The sequence below is a fragment of the Onychomys torridus genome, chromosome 6, assembly GCF_903995425.1.
Source record: "Onychomys torridus chromosome 6, mOncTor1.1, whole genome shotgun sequence".
NCBI classification, from domain to species: domain Eukaryota; kingdom Metazoa; phylum Chordata; class Mammalia; order Rodentia; family Cricetidae; genus Onychomys; species Onychomys torridus.
In genome coordinates this window covers 52,863,370-52,878,632 of record NC_050448.1, presented here as the reverse complement: position 1 = coordinate 52,878,632, position 15,263 = coordinate 52,863,370, and the positions used below count along the sequence as shown (strand labels likewise).

The following is a 15,263-nucleotide window of genomic DNA, read 5'->3' as shown; positions in this document are numbered from 1 at the left end:
CTGTGAGTTCAATGAACACTGAGAACAGAACCAGGGGTGGTGGCACACACCTTTAATCCCAGCACTTGAGATCTCATGTCTTTGTTTGGGAAGGACACATGCCTTTAATCCCAGGAAGTGATGGCAGAAAGCAGAAAGGTATATAAGGCATGAGACCAGGAACTAGAGACTTTTAGCAGCAGTTCAACTGAGAACCTCAGGGGTGAGGACTCTGAGGCTTTCAGTCTGAGAATTTGTGGAAACAGGATTGACTGAGGAGGTTGGCTGTGGCTTGTTCTGCTTCTCTGATCTTTCAGTTTTCACCCTAATATCTGACTCCAGTTTTTTATTATTATTAATAAGACTATTTAGCAATTTGTGTTACATCTGGCACCCAAGTGTTACAGGCCTTCTGGCTTTTTGGGTCTCCATTGAGAAGTTGGGTGTAATTGTAATAGGTCTGCCTTTGTATGTTATTTTCTTTTTTTGTATTTTTTCATTTTTTATTATTAAGATATTTTCTATTCATTTTACATACCAATCACAGATTCCCCTCTTCTCCCACCTCCCACCCCCCAAGCTCTCCCCAACCCACTCCCCCATTCCCACTTCCTCCGAGGCAAGATCTCCCATGGGGAGTCAGTAGAGCCAGGTACATTGAGTTGAGGCAGGTCCAGGCCCCTCCTCCTTGCACCAAGGCTTTGCAAAATGTCCCACCATAGGCACTAGGCTCCAAAAAGCTAACTCATGCACCAGGGATGGATTCCAACCCCACAGCCTGGGGGCCCCCTAAACAGTTCAAGCTAAACAACTGTCTTGCCTTTCCAGAGGTCCTAGTCTAGTACCATAGGGGCTCCTCATCTGTTGGTCTACAGTTCGTGTGTTTCCACTAGTTTCCTGCTCTGTACATTTCCCCATCATGACCTTGATGTCCCTTGCTCATAGAATCCTTCCTCTCTCTCATCAATTGGACTCCTGGAGCTCAGCCTGGCACCTATGGTGGGATCTCTGCATCTGCTTCCACCAGTCACCGGATGAGGGCTCTATGATGACAGTTAGGGTATTCAGCCATCTGATCCCTAGAGTAGGCCAGTTCAGGCATCCTCTTGACTATTACCAGTAGTCTAAGATGGGGTCATCCTTGTGGATTCCTGGGAACTTCCCCAGCACTCTGTTTCTCCCTGTTCCCATGATGTCTTCATTTATCATGATATCTCTTTCCTTGCTCTCCCAACAATGACATCATGAAATTTAAAGGCAAATGGATGGAACTAGAAATATCATCCTGAGTGAGGTAACCCAGACTCAGAAGGACAAACATGGTATGTACTCACTCATAAGTAGGCACTAGATGTAAAGCAAAGGATAACCAAACTTCAACCTGCAGCTCCAAGGAGGTTAGCTAGCAGGGAGGACCCTAGGAAGGACACATCGATCACTCATCAAAGGAGAAACAGATGAGATCTGCATGAGCAAACTGGGGGTAATGGGTGTGTGTGTAATGGAGGGCAAGGGATGGGGAATGAGAACATATGGGAATGGGAGGTTCCAGTACTTGACTGTTTTTTATTGCAGCTAATTCTTCTTTCTTTGCTCACTGTATGCTTACTGTTTTGATTATCATGTGACTAGGGGTCTTTTTTTTTTCTGGTCCAATCAATTTGGTATTCTGTAAGCTTCTTGTACTTTGACAATCAGCTACTTTAGCTTATGAAAAATTTCTCCTATTTTGTTGAAAATATTTTCTATGCCTTTGAGCTGGGATTCTTCTATTGCTATTCTTAGGTTTTTTTCTTTTCATAGTGTCCCAGAATTTCCTAGCTGTTTTGTGTCAGGAATTTTTTAGAGTTAATATTTTCTTTGGCTGATGAATGCATTTGTTCTATTGCATTTTTAAAGCCTGAGAATCTATCTTTCATCTCTTTTATTCTGTTCATGATGCTTGCATCTGTAGTTCCTGTTCACTTACCTACATTTTCTATTAACAGAATTCCTTCAATTTGTATATTCTTTTTTGCTTCTATTTCCATTTTCTGGTCTTGAACAATTTTGCTCATTTCCTTCAACTGTGCGTTTTTCTTGGCTTTCTGGACATTCTTTAAGTGATTTATTGATTTCCTCCATTTTTTAAATTATCTTTTCCTGGACTTCTTTAAAGGATTTGTTAATTTTCTCCTTGAAGAGCTCTATCATCACTATAAAATTGGTTTTAAGGTCATTTTCTTGTGCTTCAGCTGTGTTGGAATAATCAGAGCTTGCTGTAGTGGGATGGCTGGATTATTATGATGAAATATTGCTTTGGCTGATGTTGATTATGTTCTTAGATTAAAGTTTAGATATCGGTATTTAGAGTGATTATAGTCTAGGCACCTATTTCTGGGTTTTTCTTTGTTGAATGGGTGTTTTCTTTTTTAGTTTCTGCTTTCTCTCTGGTCTGCTTTCTGCTTTCACCTCTGTCTGAGGTGGCCTGTGGCTGAGTAGGGGGTCTCAGCTTAAGTCAGGAGCTGGACTTCAGATGGCTTAGATGGCCTCTGGTCCAACAGGGGATTGCTGCCCAAGTGAGTGGCTAGAGTTCTAGCTATGTGCGTAGCCTCTGATCTGGTTGGGAATCTTATAGGGTTGAGGAAGCTTGCCTGGCTTCTGGTGTTGTACAAGGCTTCTACCTGGTTTTTAGAGAGGAGATGACCTGGTCTCTGGACTTCAGGATGCTGGTTTGGTCTCCGGTGGAATAGGAGGCTTCTGCTGTAAATGTGGGCCAGGATATGGCGAAGAGGAGAGGGGCAACTGATTGTTGCGAGTTTCATTTGTATCCAGCTACTTTGATGAAAGTGTTTATCAGCTATAGGTGTTCCCTGTTGTATTTATGTTTCAAAGAATTGGAAAAAAGTAAGAGAAAATGAAGATAACAGTTATGGTAACATTTAAAGATGGATATCAAAGAACAGGACTTAGTTGGTAAATAGTGCTCTTATTCCTGGGAAAAAGTGGTAAAATTTTTTAAATTGTCTATTTATTCTTTTATAAATCCATGCATATATTTTCTTTGACTAAAACCCTTCCTATTCAATATCCCCTTCCACTCACACCAAATCCCTTCTTCATCCCTAGTTCTCCTTCAAATTTCATGGTGTGTGTGTGTGTGTGTGTGTGTGTGTGTGTGTGTGTGTGTGTCTGTCTGTCTGTCTGTCTGTGGATCTGTCTTTCTGTATAATGGGTTATTTGCTTGATGGGGACAGTTAACCAGTACCTACACCAGTATGTCATCCACTCCCCCTGCAACCTTTAACTGCTCCTCTGGGAGGAGAAACAACTGTTACTTGACTTTAGGATAAAACCTGTGCTGATGAATTCCATATAAATATTTTTGTGAGACTCTATCCTGTCAAACAAAATGACTTTCAAGTGTTTATTGATTATGATTTTGTATATTGCTGAAAGATTTAATTCTAAATGGAGCTGTTGTATAAGATTTTACTCAGGGCAGCCAGTACCTTCAGTTCTATCTTCTTATTTTATGCTTAAGCCATGTACTTGGGAACCGACTTCCCAGTGCCAGGCTTCTGCGCTGCAGTCTTCAAACCCCCCTAGCCAGACACATCCTCATGCCTCCTCTCTCTTTTTCTATTTTTTCCACACTGTTATGAACAGTAGGAAGCCTCCTCATACATAATAATTTGAGTCAGCTTTCTCTCCCTCCTTCACTTTTCTGTCATTACTTGGAAATTATGAACCTTTTAAAGCCATGTACCTTGAATTAAATCTTATCTGCTGCTGACTCAGCTTTCAAAAGTGCACTGAAAACAGTCTCTGTCTATCCACACATTTATTCATGCATCTCCATATTCATGCAGCTACTTATTTATAAATGTAATGTTTGTAGTAAAAAGTGAAATATTTGTTTATTGTAGTTTTATTAGTGTCTATATGAATAATAGTGATTCTGCCTACCCCTGGCAGGGAGCAGGGTTCTGCAAAAGCCTGACTAAAAACAAAATGCTGGCCTACATCTTAATACAATCCTCACAACACACTTTAAGTTGTGATTTGGGGATATTTACATAATAGGATGAGCAATTTTACTATATTCTCCACACAATTGACATAATTCCAGAGTTAGCAACAGTGCTTCTATGGGAAGGTAAGGAAATGGATGGATAAAGTCACACATGTAAGATCACAAACCTGAGCTGGATTAAATTAGGAGTCAAGCATCTGAAGTCTCAATGTATTGGCTTCTACCTCTCACACACATAAACACTATGGTATTTATAATCTTGCAGAATTAAAAAGTTAACAATTGACACGAAATGAGGTCAGGAAAATATATCTCCATCATCATGTGAAAAAAATAAATTTTGCTTTAATAAAAATAATGTGTTCCAATTATATAAAGGTGGAGATGAAATAAAGAGCCCCAAGTGTGCCCTGACTAAGCATACGTTCAAGAACCTGACTAATGTGAATTGGTATGGCCACTGTAAGTTGCTAGGCATCAACATGTAAGTAGAAACATCACATGTGGATAAGAATTTAAATTTACTGAACCAATTGTTCAATCTGAATTTTAGGAATTTATCTATTATTCTTAGTAAAAAAGAAAGCATAGTTGATAAATAACAAGATTACTATTAAATACATTCATATTTTTCTGAATGTGGTGATGTGCATCTCTAGTCCTAGCTCCTGGGAGAAAGAAGCAGGAGGGATAAGAGGATTCAGATCATCTGCCTGTACATATCAAGTTGAAGGCAAGCATGGACTATGAAAGACCCTATCCCAAATAAAATAAAAAAAATTTATATTACACACATATATTCACACTGGGTATGATGTATGTACATGTTCATGTGTATGTGTAAATGTACATGCAGATGTGTGTGCATACATGTGCATGTGTAAGTGGAGGCTGATGGTTCATGTCAGATGCATTCTGTAACTATCCACCTTACTTTTTTGAGACAGTCTCCACTGAACTGGGACTGATTGGCTAGCTAGTTCCTGGAATCCTCCTGTCTCTACCTCTCCAGCTCCAGGATTACAGATAAAAGCTGCTATGCCTGTTTTATATGGTTGCTTAGCATCTAAATACAAGTTGCCATTCACGTGCTGTGTTCTCGTTTGTTTTCTGTTGCTTTGATAAACACCATGGCCGAATGAAACTTAGGTAGGGAAGGGTTTACTTGGCTTCCTTTTCCACTATAATTGAAGGCTATACTTCAATTATATACTATAATATAAACTCAGGGAAGGAACTCAAGCAGGAATTTTGAGGCAGAACTGAAGCAGAGACTGGAGAGAGTGCTGCTTAGTGACTTGCTTTTTTATAAAACCCAAGACCACCTGACTAAATATGGCACCACCCACAGTGGGCTGAGCACCTCCCCCTACATCAATCAATCAATCAAAAAAAAAAATGCCCTATAGACTTGCCTGCAGGTCAGCCTGATGGACATGTTTTCCCAGGTGAGGTTTCCTCTTCTTAGATGACTCTAATTTGTGTCAACTTGACAAAAATCTAACGAGCACATATTGGCAAATCCTTTCATAGCTGAGTTATCTCTCCAGTCCCTAGTATACTCATTTTGAACTGTGTCTTAATTCTATTTTAGAAGTTCATTGAACACAAAAGAAGGGAGAAATTTATGATCCTCAAATAATACCTGTACCATTGAACAACATCTTGGCAAATGACTTGATTGAAGAGATTGAATTGCTATGAGTTCTTTTGTGTCAGTAACAGGATCTAGACTGAGTATAAACTAGAGGATGGTCATCATCTGGGTTAATGCCAAGACACATGATATTAGTTATTAAGCTGAGATAAAAATTTCTAGTTCACAGAGATTAGCACTGACTGGATCATAAAACCTCAGAGAACAATTCAGCTAGGGACAAAGGAATGACCAGGAAAATTTATTTTTAAAATAATATCCTCTGAGCTTGTCTTTAAAGATTCTGTTTTAATTGCTTGAGAAAGTGGATTAGGAAAAGAGATAGTGTTTAGAAGATATAAGTTGTCTTTAAAGTCAAATTTAAGGTCCATTTGTATAGAAAACAATAGTGCAGGGGACTTAGAGAATCTAAGAAAGTCCCTATGCCCTCGGACAGTTTGTAGGAACACAGGAGAGCAGTGCTTATACATTGCTGCCAGTATGTTTCTGTTATTGCCTGATTCCCAGCAGAGAGACAACATGAAAAATTAAAAATGGAAGTGGATTTGGTGGAATTGTTAATTGAGAGGGTTCAGGGTTTCTCTGAGAAATAACAATGAAACTTGTCTTAAGGCTGGGGATATAGCTTAGTGGTAGCACTTGTCTGGCAGGTGCAAAGGCCCAAATGATTTTAATAACTATATCAACAACAATTTTAAGGAGAATTAAGGACATTCCAATTAAAATATTTATTTTTTAAATTGCTAGTAGCATGAAATATCATGACATAAACTACAAAGTCTATCCTCATATGTTTTAATTTTTTTGTAAGTTATATGAGTAACCAAAACAAAATCTTAAAGCCAATGTAAGTTACTTAAATAGCAAAATAGAAAATTGTTGTTAGGAAATTGTAGCCCAGTAATACTAGTAAGTTATTGCTAATCGGTACTTATCTATGCTCCAAGTTATTATTTTGATATGAAATAAGTTTCTATTTCTTTGAAGGGGGACACTTTCAACAAAACAAGATTTTTGAATAATAAGGATATGAGCATCATCACCATCAGAAATCATCTAGATGTGAATAAACAAATGAGTAGGGCTGTTCAAAATAATAGTTTTTAATTCTTCTTGTATTTTTAATACACTTAAATGATTTATAACTTATAAAAGTTATAATTATAAGCATAAATAATTACATATGCTTTATTATAAAAGCATATTTATGAGAAGACATTTATTACAGAACTACCAACACATTTAAAAGGACACATGTGTATATATTAATGTGTCCTAAGGTGGGAAACTAACTTGAATCCTCTGCAAGCGCAGAAGCACTCTTAACCGTTGAGCCACATGTACAGCCCAAAGGAACATTTTAAACATAATAATTAAAAGAAGAAAACAAGCTTTATCAACCATTAGGATCCAGAGATTCTTGCCAATAAAGTCACAATTCTCTTGTGTGTGTATGTGTGCCTGTGCGTGCATGCGTGTATATGTGTGTGTATGTATGTGTGTGTGTGTGTGTGTGTGTGTGTGTGTATGCATATGTATGCACCTGGGTGTAGAAACTTGTATATGAGTGTACAGATGTCACATACGGTGTCTTCTACAATTATTATTGTTATATTTTTTGTTATTTATTATATATGTGTTTTAATTTTACACATCATCCATGGGTTCCCCTGTCCTCCCCCCTCCCGTCCCGACCTTCCCCCCAGGCCCTCCTCTCCATTAATGGAAGTGGATGCAGAGATCCTTGGCCAGGCCCCAGGTGGAGCTCCAGGAGTCCAATTGTCAAGAAAGAGGAGGGACTGTAAGAGTGTGAATTGTTGAGACCAAGATTGGAAAAGCACAGGGACAGATAGCCAAACGAATGGAAGAACATGAATTATGAACCAAACGCTGTGGAGTCCCCAGCTGGATCAGGCCCTCTGGATAAGTGAGACAATTGAATAGCTTCTACAATTATTTTTGACCCTATTTTTTGAGAGAATGTTTCTCGCTGAACTTGGATCTCACTGATTGGCTAGATATGCTGACAATGAGCACAGGGTTTCTTCCAGTTCTCTCCACTAGTACTGTGACTACAGGTACATGATGTAACTAACATTCAGATTTTTTTTTATTAAACAATTTTATTTATTTTACATACCAACTACAAATCCCCCCTCTCATCCCTCCTGCTCCCTCCCCAGGTTCCCCCAACAGTAGACTGAGCCCCATTCCTACATCATAACATCTCACTAAAGATTATATGAGCTCTGCAAATGCTTGAGTAATCACACAGATGCAAGGCATTTTTTTTGTAGCATATGCTTGAATTTACCTTATCATTTCTGTTTATGAAATAAATAATGGTGTAGTTATTATATGATCCACAATCTTAAAAAAATTCAGAACTATTCAGTGGATTTCCTCTATTTCCTATGGCATGCATAGGGGAGAGTTGTCAATACATTTGGATTAAGATTCAATACATTTAAATTAAGATTCAAAAATGTCATTTTGAAACTCTGGATCAAAACTAGGAAAATTTATGATCTTTTAAAGAAACTGATATTTTAAGGCTAGATAATTGGTATCTCTTAGAGAATAAGATCTTCAATTTGGTTCAATAATTAGACCTTAAGAGGTGTGAAAATCATGATAGAATGGCTTAACCAGTTAGTACCTAAATATGACACTTTAAAAAAGCCATGGTCCTTGGCATCATAAGAAGCTCCTGGGAAGAATGGCTCAGTTCTGAGCAGACTGTTTAAAACAAGTGCTTGAGAATTGTAAGATGTGCAGAGAAAATGAATGTAGTAAATTCGTGGTGCAGTAATTAATGTGTACGAATGTAGAATATTATTTAAAGATGTGTTACATTTGTTTATGCTGTGAAACATTTGTTTGAGGATGCAAAGATGTGTTGCATTCTTTTATGTTGCATTTGTTTAACTTGGTGAGGCTGTGTTACTGTGCTGTCTTAAACACCTGATGGTCTAATAATGACCTGAACAGCCAATAGCAAGGCAGGAGAAGGGATAGGTAGGGCTGGCTGGCAGAGAGAATAAATGGGAGGAGAGATCTAGGATAAGGAAAAGAAGAAGAAGCAAGAGAACAAGAGGAGGAGGACGCCAGGGGCCAGCCACCCAGCCACCCAGCCACCCAGCCACCCAGCCACACAGCCACCCAGCCACCCCGCCACCCCGCCACACAGCCACACAGCCACACAGCCACCCAGCCACACAGCCACACAGCCAGCCATGGAGCAAGAGTGAAAGTAAGATTACAGAAGTAAGAAAAGGAAAAAGCCCAGAGGCAAAAGGTGGACGGGATCATTTAAAATTAAGAAAACCTGGCTACAAATGAACCAAGCTAAGTCCAGGCATTTATAAGAAAGAATAAGACTCTATGTGTGATTTATTTGGGAGCTGGGTGGCAGTCCTCCAAAAGATCATAAGAGTAAAAAACCACCAACAGTATAATAACATTATAATATCATGATAATCAGGAAGACGAAAACATTAAAATGCTTAGCTTGGGAAGAATATGAAATAAAGTAATAAGTAGTAAAAGAATGTAAGTAATTTTTTTTCAGATGAGAGTTGCTACATATGTATATGTGTGTGTAATTAATACACACATATATCACATTCTTTAACATGATATTCTTCAGTATTTTAGATTAATCCTAATGGAGAAAGAGTTAGAGCAAAGGCTCCCTCCAAGGTGTGAAAGGTGTGGGGCTTAGAAATCTAGATTAAGAGAAAACACCTTGTTTATTTTTAAAATCTCTAGTAGGATGATGGAATTGTAGATAAACAAACCACACTGGAGGTGTTTTCTCTTAACCGCGAATTGTTGAGACCATGATTGGAAAAAGCACAGGGACAAATAGCCAAACTAGTGAAACACATGAACTATGAACCAAAAGCTGAGGAGCCCCAACTGGATCAGGCCCTCTGGATAAGTGAGACACCCAGGCAGTGGGATAGGGACCTGTCCTTAGTGCATGAGCTGGCTGTTTGGAACCTGAGGCCTATGCAGGGACACTTTGCTCAGCCTGGGAGGAGGGGATTGGACCTGCCTGTATTGAATCTACCAGATTGAGCTGAATCCCCAGGGGAGTCTTGGCCCTGGAGGAGATGGGAATGGGGGGGGTGCCCTGGGAGGTGGGTGGGGGAGCAGGAGGAGGGAGGACAGGGGAATCCGTGGCTGATATGTAAAATTAAATCAAATTATAAAATAAAAAAATAAAAAAAACAATACTAACAGAAACTCAAGAAAGAAATACAGAAAATAAAAAACAAAAAACAAGATCTGGTTGATAGCCCTTTGCAAATAAACACAAAATTAAAGAGAATAAAGGGTCTTGCCTACTAGATGTGGAATCTAAAAATTGATGGTAAGATGATTGAGGAAATGTATAGAAGAGCATCCAAAGGTAGAAGAGACTATCTTTGGTGACCATATTTATGTGTCACTGTTAGAATTCTCATACTGCAGAGTCTCATAGCCTGCTCATATGAGCTTGAGATGAATATCTCTATGCATCAAAAAAGAGAAAAAGTGCAATTCTCTGTAGATGTGAGCAGGTGCATTTATGTAGTGGCACAACACTGCCACTTTCAACAGATTGTTTTCCTATAATTTCCAATGTATTTGAACTACATTAAGATTTATGAATTTACCTGACCTAAAGGATGATAAGCATTCATTTAAACATCATCAATCTTTAGAAATAATTCTTCCATTGAATTAGTTAGACTATCTTATTTAAATGCATCTTTCTGTTCTTAAGTGAGAATATTTGCTTTTGTAAATATTCAATGCAGCAAACAATGAAGTAACTGTAATAAAATAGAACATTCATTGAACAATTACTGAAAGCTGGCCAAAATTTGCCAAATGCTCAATATGAGTTTTCATTTAATCCTCCAAGAACTGGATAAGGTAAGTATTTATCCTCCAAGAACTGGATAAGGTAAGTATTGCATTCACAGCTCAAGAGAGATACAGAACTTCCTGGAGATCACCTTCTAGTAAGGGACAGAGTTGAGGGTAGAGTACAGGAAGTCTGACCCCAGTTCCTCAGGTCACTCTTGTAACTCTTTATTGGCCTGTGCCAAATCTGTAGCACAATGGATACCCATTCTTGTACATACGCAGGTCACATAGTGTGAGTTAGAAGCTTTAGAATGAGCCATGAGTGAATGGAAGAATAAGGAAAAGAATTAACATCTGCTGAAAGTAATCTTTCTTCAAAGATTCAATGATTATCCTCTACAGTCCATTGATAAATACATTTCTTGTACATATCTTGATTGTGTTAAGTAACATACATATATGTAATTTATTTAAACTTGATTTTATTTAGTGCCACTTTTTCACAAAACAATATTTATGCATACGCCAGCACACACACCCACACAAACACAAGAGAGAAAGAGAGAGAGAGAGAGAGAGAGAGAGAGAGAGAGAGAGAGAGAGAGAGAGAGAGAGAGAGAGAGAGAGAGGGGGAGAATGACATTTAATTTATATCTATAGTAGAACAAATGACCAAATGACCATGGCTTGGAGCTATATAAATTTACAGTATATTGTATTGTTTTCTCTAGATTAGAATTCTGCCATGTTCTGTAAGGCTCTCATAGGGCTAAAATCTAGCTGTTGGAATGGCTGTGTCTCTTTTTGGGTTCTGGGGAAAATACATTTCCCTTCCTTCCCAGCCTATTTCTCTATCTGTCATTACCCTATTCTCTACCTTCATAGCCAGCAACACTAGGAAAAGTCTTCGCATTGCACTTTTGGGCTTTTTCTTTGCTTTCTCCTTCAATATTTAAAACAACATATGTTTATTCTAGTCTCACTGAAATAATTCATCTTAATGTTTCAATTTTAAAGTCCTTAAAGTTTTTTTAAAAGATTTATTTATCTACTTTATTTTATGTGTATGGGTGTTTCCCTATACCACTCTTGGGCATATACCCAAGGAATGCTCAATCATGCCACAAGGGCATCTGCTCAGCTATGTTCATATCAGCATTGTTTGTAATAGCCAGAACCTGGAAACAACCTAGATGCCCTTCAACTGAAGAATGGATAAAGAAAATATGGTACATATACACAATATAGTACTACTTAGCAGAGAAAAACAATGACATCATGAGGTTTGCAGGCAAATGGATGGATCTAGAAAAAAATCATCCTGAGTGAGGTAACCCAGACTCAGAAGGACAAACATGGTATGTACTCGCTCATAGGAGGATACTAGATGTAAAGCAAAGATGACTAGACTGCTACTCACAACTCCAGGGAGGCTACCTAGAAAACAGGACCCCAAGAAAGACACAGGGATCGCCCAATGACAGAGAAATGGATGAGATCTACATGAACAACTGGGATGTGAGTAGGAGTAATGAAGGGCAAGGTTTGAGGGAAAGAGAGCTTAGGGGAGCAGGAGATCCCAGCTGGATCAAGAACAGAAAGGGAGAACAAGGAATAACAGACCATGATAAATGAAGACCACATGAGAATAGGAAGAAGCAAAGTGCTAGAGAGGTCCCCAGAAATCCGCAATGATACCTCCACTGTAGACTACTGGCAATGGCCGAGAGAAAGCCTGAACTGACCTAGTCTGGTGATTGGATAGCCAAACACCCTATTGGTGGTGCTGGACCTCTCATCCAATAACAGAAGTAGATGCAGAGATCCTTGGCCAGGCCCCAGGTGGAGCTCCAGGAGTCCAAATGTCGAGAAAGAGGAGGGATTGTAAGAGCGTGAATTTTTGAGACCAAGATTTGAAAAAGCACAGGGACAAATAGCCAAATTAAATGGAAACACATGAACTATGAACCAATAGCTGAGGAGCCCCCAGCTGGATCAGGCCCTCTGGATAAGTGAGACAGCTGATTAGCTTGAACTGGGAGGCACCAAGGCAGTAGGACTGGGACCTGTCCTTGGTATATGAGCTGGCTGTTTGGAACCTGGGGCTTATGTGGGGACAGTTTGCTCAGCCTGGAAGGAGGGGATAGGACCTGCCTGGACTGAATATACCAGGTTGAGCTGAACCCCCAGGGGAGTCCTTGCCCTGGAGGAGATGGGAATGGGGGTGGGGTCGGGAGGGAGGAGGACAGGGGAGTCCATAGCTGATATGTAAAATTAAATTTAAATAAATAAATAAATAAATAAATAAATAATAAATTTATGTGCCCTATGTGCATTCTTGGTGCATGCAGAAGTCAGGGTAGGGCCTAGGAGCCCTTGGAACTGGAGTTACAGGTGGTTGTGTGTAGCCAGGATTGAATTGAACCTGGCTCATCTGGAAGAGCAGCAGTCTTAACCACTGAACTCACTCTCTAAACCTAGATTTTAAAGTATTTTGTTGTTGTTGTTTTGGCTTCTTTAAAAAAATAAAAATATAGGTTTTTTTCATACAATCTATTCTGATTATAATTTCTTCTTTCCTAACTCCTTCCCACCTCTCTGCCCATCTAAATCTGCACCTCCTTTCTTGCTATCTCTCATTAGAAAACAGACATCTAAAAAAGAAGAAGAAAAGTAATTATAAAATATGAGAAAATAAAAACAAGTAAACCTAAATGGGACATAACAAACAAACAGTAAAACAAAGAGCCAAAAAAAAAAAAATGGCACAAGAAACACAGAAAGGTACAGAGACTCATACATTAGCAAACACAGAAATTCCATACAAATGCAAAAATCAGAAAATAAGATATATAAGCAAAGGACATGAAGGGTAAGAAAAAAATGAAACCAAGGAAAAAATGCACAGACAAAGCAATGTGAGATTCAAAACAAACAAAACTAAACTAAAAAATTCCAAATCCTCCAAAATACTACTGAGTTCCTTTTTATTGGCCATCTACTGCTGTACACGAAGCCTGTCCTTCAGAGTGGTTTATATACTCAGTGAGACCTCATTGGAGAACCGGTCTTTCATTGTGAGTGGTTATAAATTAGAGATAGCTTCTAGGTGAGGGAAGGGGGTTCGTGTGCACTTCCACTCTCAACACTTAAGCGCATTATGCCCAGATCTGTGCAGGCTGTGCATGCTGCCACATTCTCTGTGACTTCCTAGGTGCATCAGTCCTGCTGGGTTCAGAAGGCCTTGTTTCCTGGGTGTCCTCTATTCTCTCTGGCTCAATTACAATTACAATCCCCCTCCTCCTCTACACAGTTACCAGAGCCATGAGGGGAGAGAATTGATGGAGACAGCCCATTTAGGACTGAATGCTCCAAGGTCTTCTCTCACTGTCTTCATATTTTACACATGTGAGTCTCTGTATTTATTCTCATCTACTTCGGCTGGGTGGTTAACTGATGAACACTGAGCAAGGTACTGATCTATGAGTATGGCAGAATGTCCTTGGGAGTCACTTTGTTGCTATGTTCATTTAGTAGAATGGCAGTATTTCAGTCTTCCCCTTGGTCCCTGACTTATCTAGTCTCATTATTGGCTACCCAAGCAGCATCTGGGATGAATTCTAGCTCATGGAGTGGCCTTAAATAAAATTAGCTATTGGTTGGTTACTCTCACAAGCTTTGTGCCATTGTTGTGCGAGCACATCTTCATTCAGGTCATCATTGTAGATTGAAAGGTCTGTGCTGGGTTGGTGTTTACTACTCTCCTTTGCTAGCCTGCATAGTACTCCTACAGTATCCTGTATACTAGCCAGTGGAGGTGAAAGTATTCTAACTAAAGTACAAAGCAATCAGTGCTGTAGAGGCAACAACCAGGGTCAAGAGAGCTATGGGAAGATACTGCCTGGAGCAGACTTGTTGTTGACTCGTTTATTTGATTTTTCCTATTTGTTCCCTGTCATCCAGATTCTGAGACTCTGGGATATTCAACACCAGCTGTCCATTCAAAGGGTAGCTTGTTCTTTCCCGAAAAGTCAAGACTTCAGGTGCCTTTTCCAGTTCGATGAAACCCATGGACGACTTTTCATCTCCTTCAATAATCAGCTTGCCTTGTTAGCCATGAAAAATGAAGCCAGCAAGAGAGTGAAGAGCCATGCAAAAGGGGTCACGTGTGTCCTTTACAATTCCCTCCTGAAGCAGGTAAAGGCATGTTATTCTCTGCTGCTGTCCTGACATATCCCAAAGCTCAGTGGTTACTTTCCTCAGTTTAACCTAACCTAAAACCGAAAGTCATGGTTTCCTTCTGTTGCAAAAGGAAATTTCCTTGATGAAGGGTATGGACTACACTGATCAATGGATGTAAGGACAAATATTTAGAGAGTAGTTAGAGATTATGTTGCTTTAGGAAAGTGGCAGGTGTAGGTTCTTCTGTCATGAACATATCAAAGACAACTGCAATAGACATGCCAAAGTAGATAAGGGAAAGATGGCAAGGCACTACACAAAGAACTCCAGGCAACTAAGGAGTGCTGAGAGTGGGAGACATCGTCTTCCTGAGGGAGGAGCACACCAACTGGTTATCCAACATCAAATTGTCATCACCAAAACCACATGCACCAGTTACATTATATAGACAGAGGTCATATTTAGCAATATCTATTTTAATATATATGTAACAACAATTAATGAAAAAAGTGGCTGTGAATTTGAAAGAGCAAGGTGGGACTTTCTGGGCATGTTTGGAGGGAGAAGAGG

At 39.3% G+C, this 15,263-nt stretch overlaps 1 protein-coding gene across 1 annotated transcript in view; it reads left to right on the top strand.

Moving 5' to 3' along the window:
• Window positions 1–15,263, top strand: part of Wdr49 (WD repeat domain 49) — a 168,800-nt gene that overhangs the window by 68,172 nt on the left and 85,365 nt on the right. Inside the window, exon 7 of the mRNA XM_036190936.1 lies at window positions 14,475–14,708. Coding sequence (XP_036046829.1) covers window positions 14,475–14,708 — 234 coding nt within the window. The remainder of the gene's footprint in view (window positions 1–14,474; window positions 14,709–15,263) is intronic.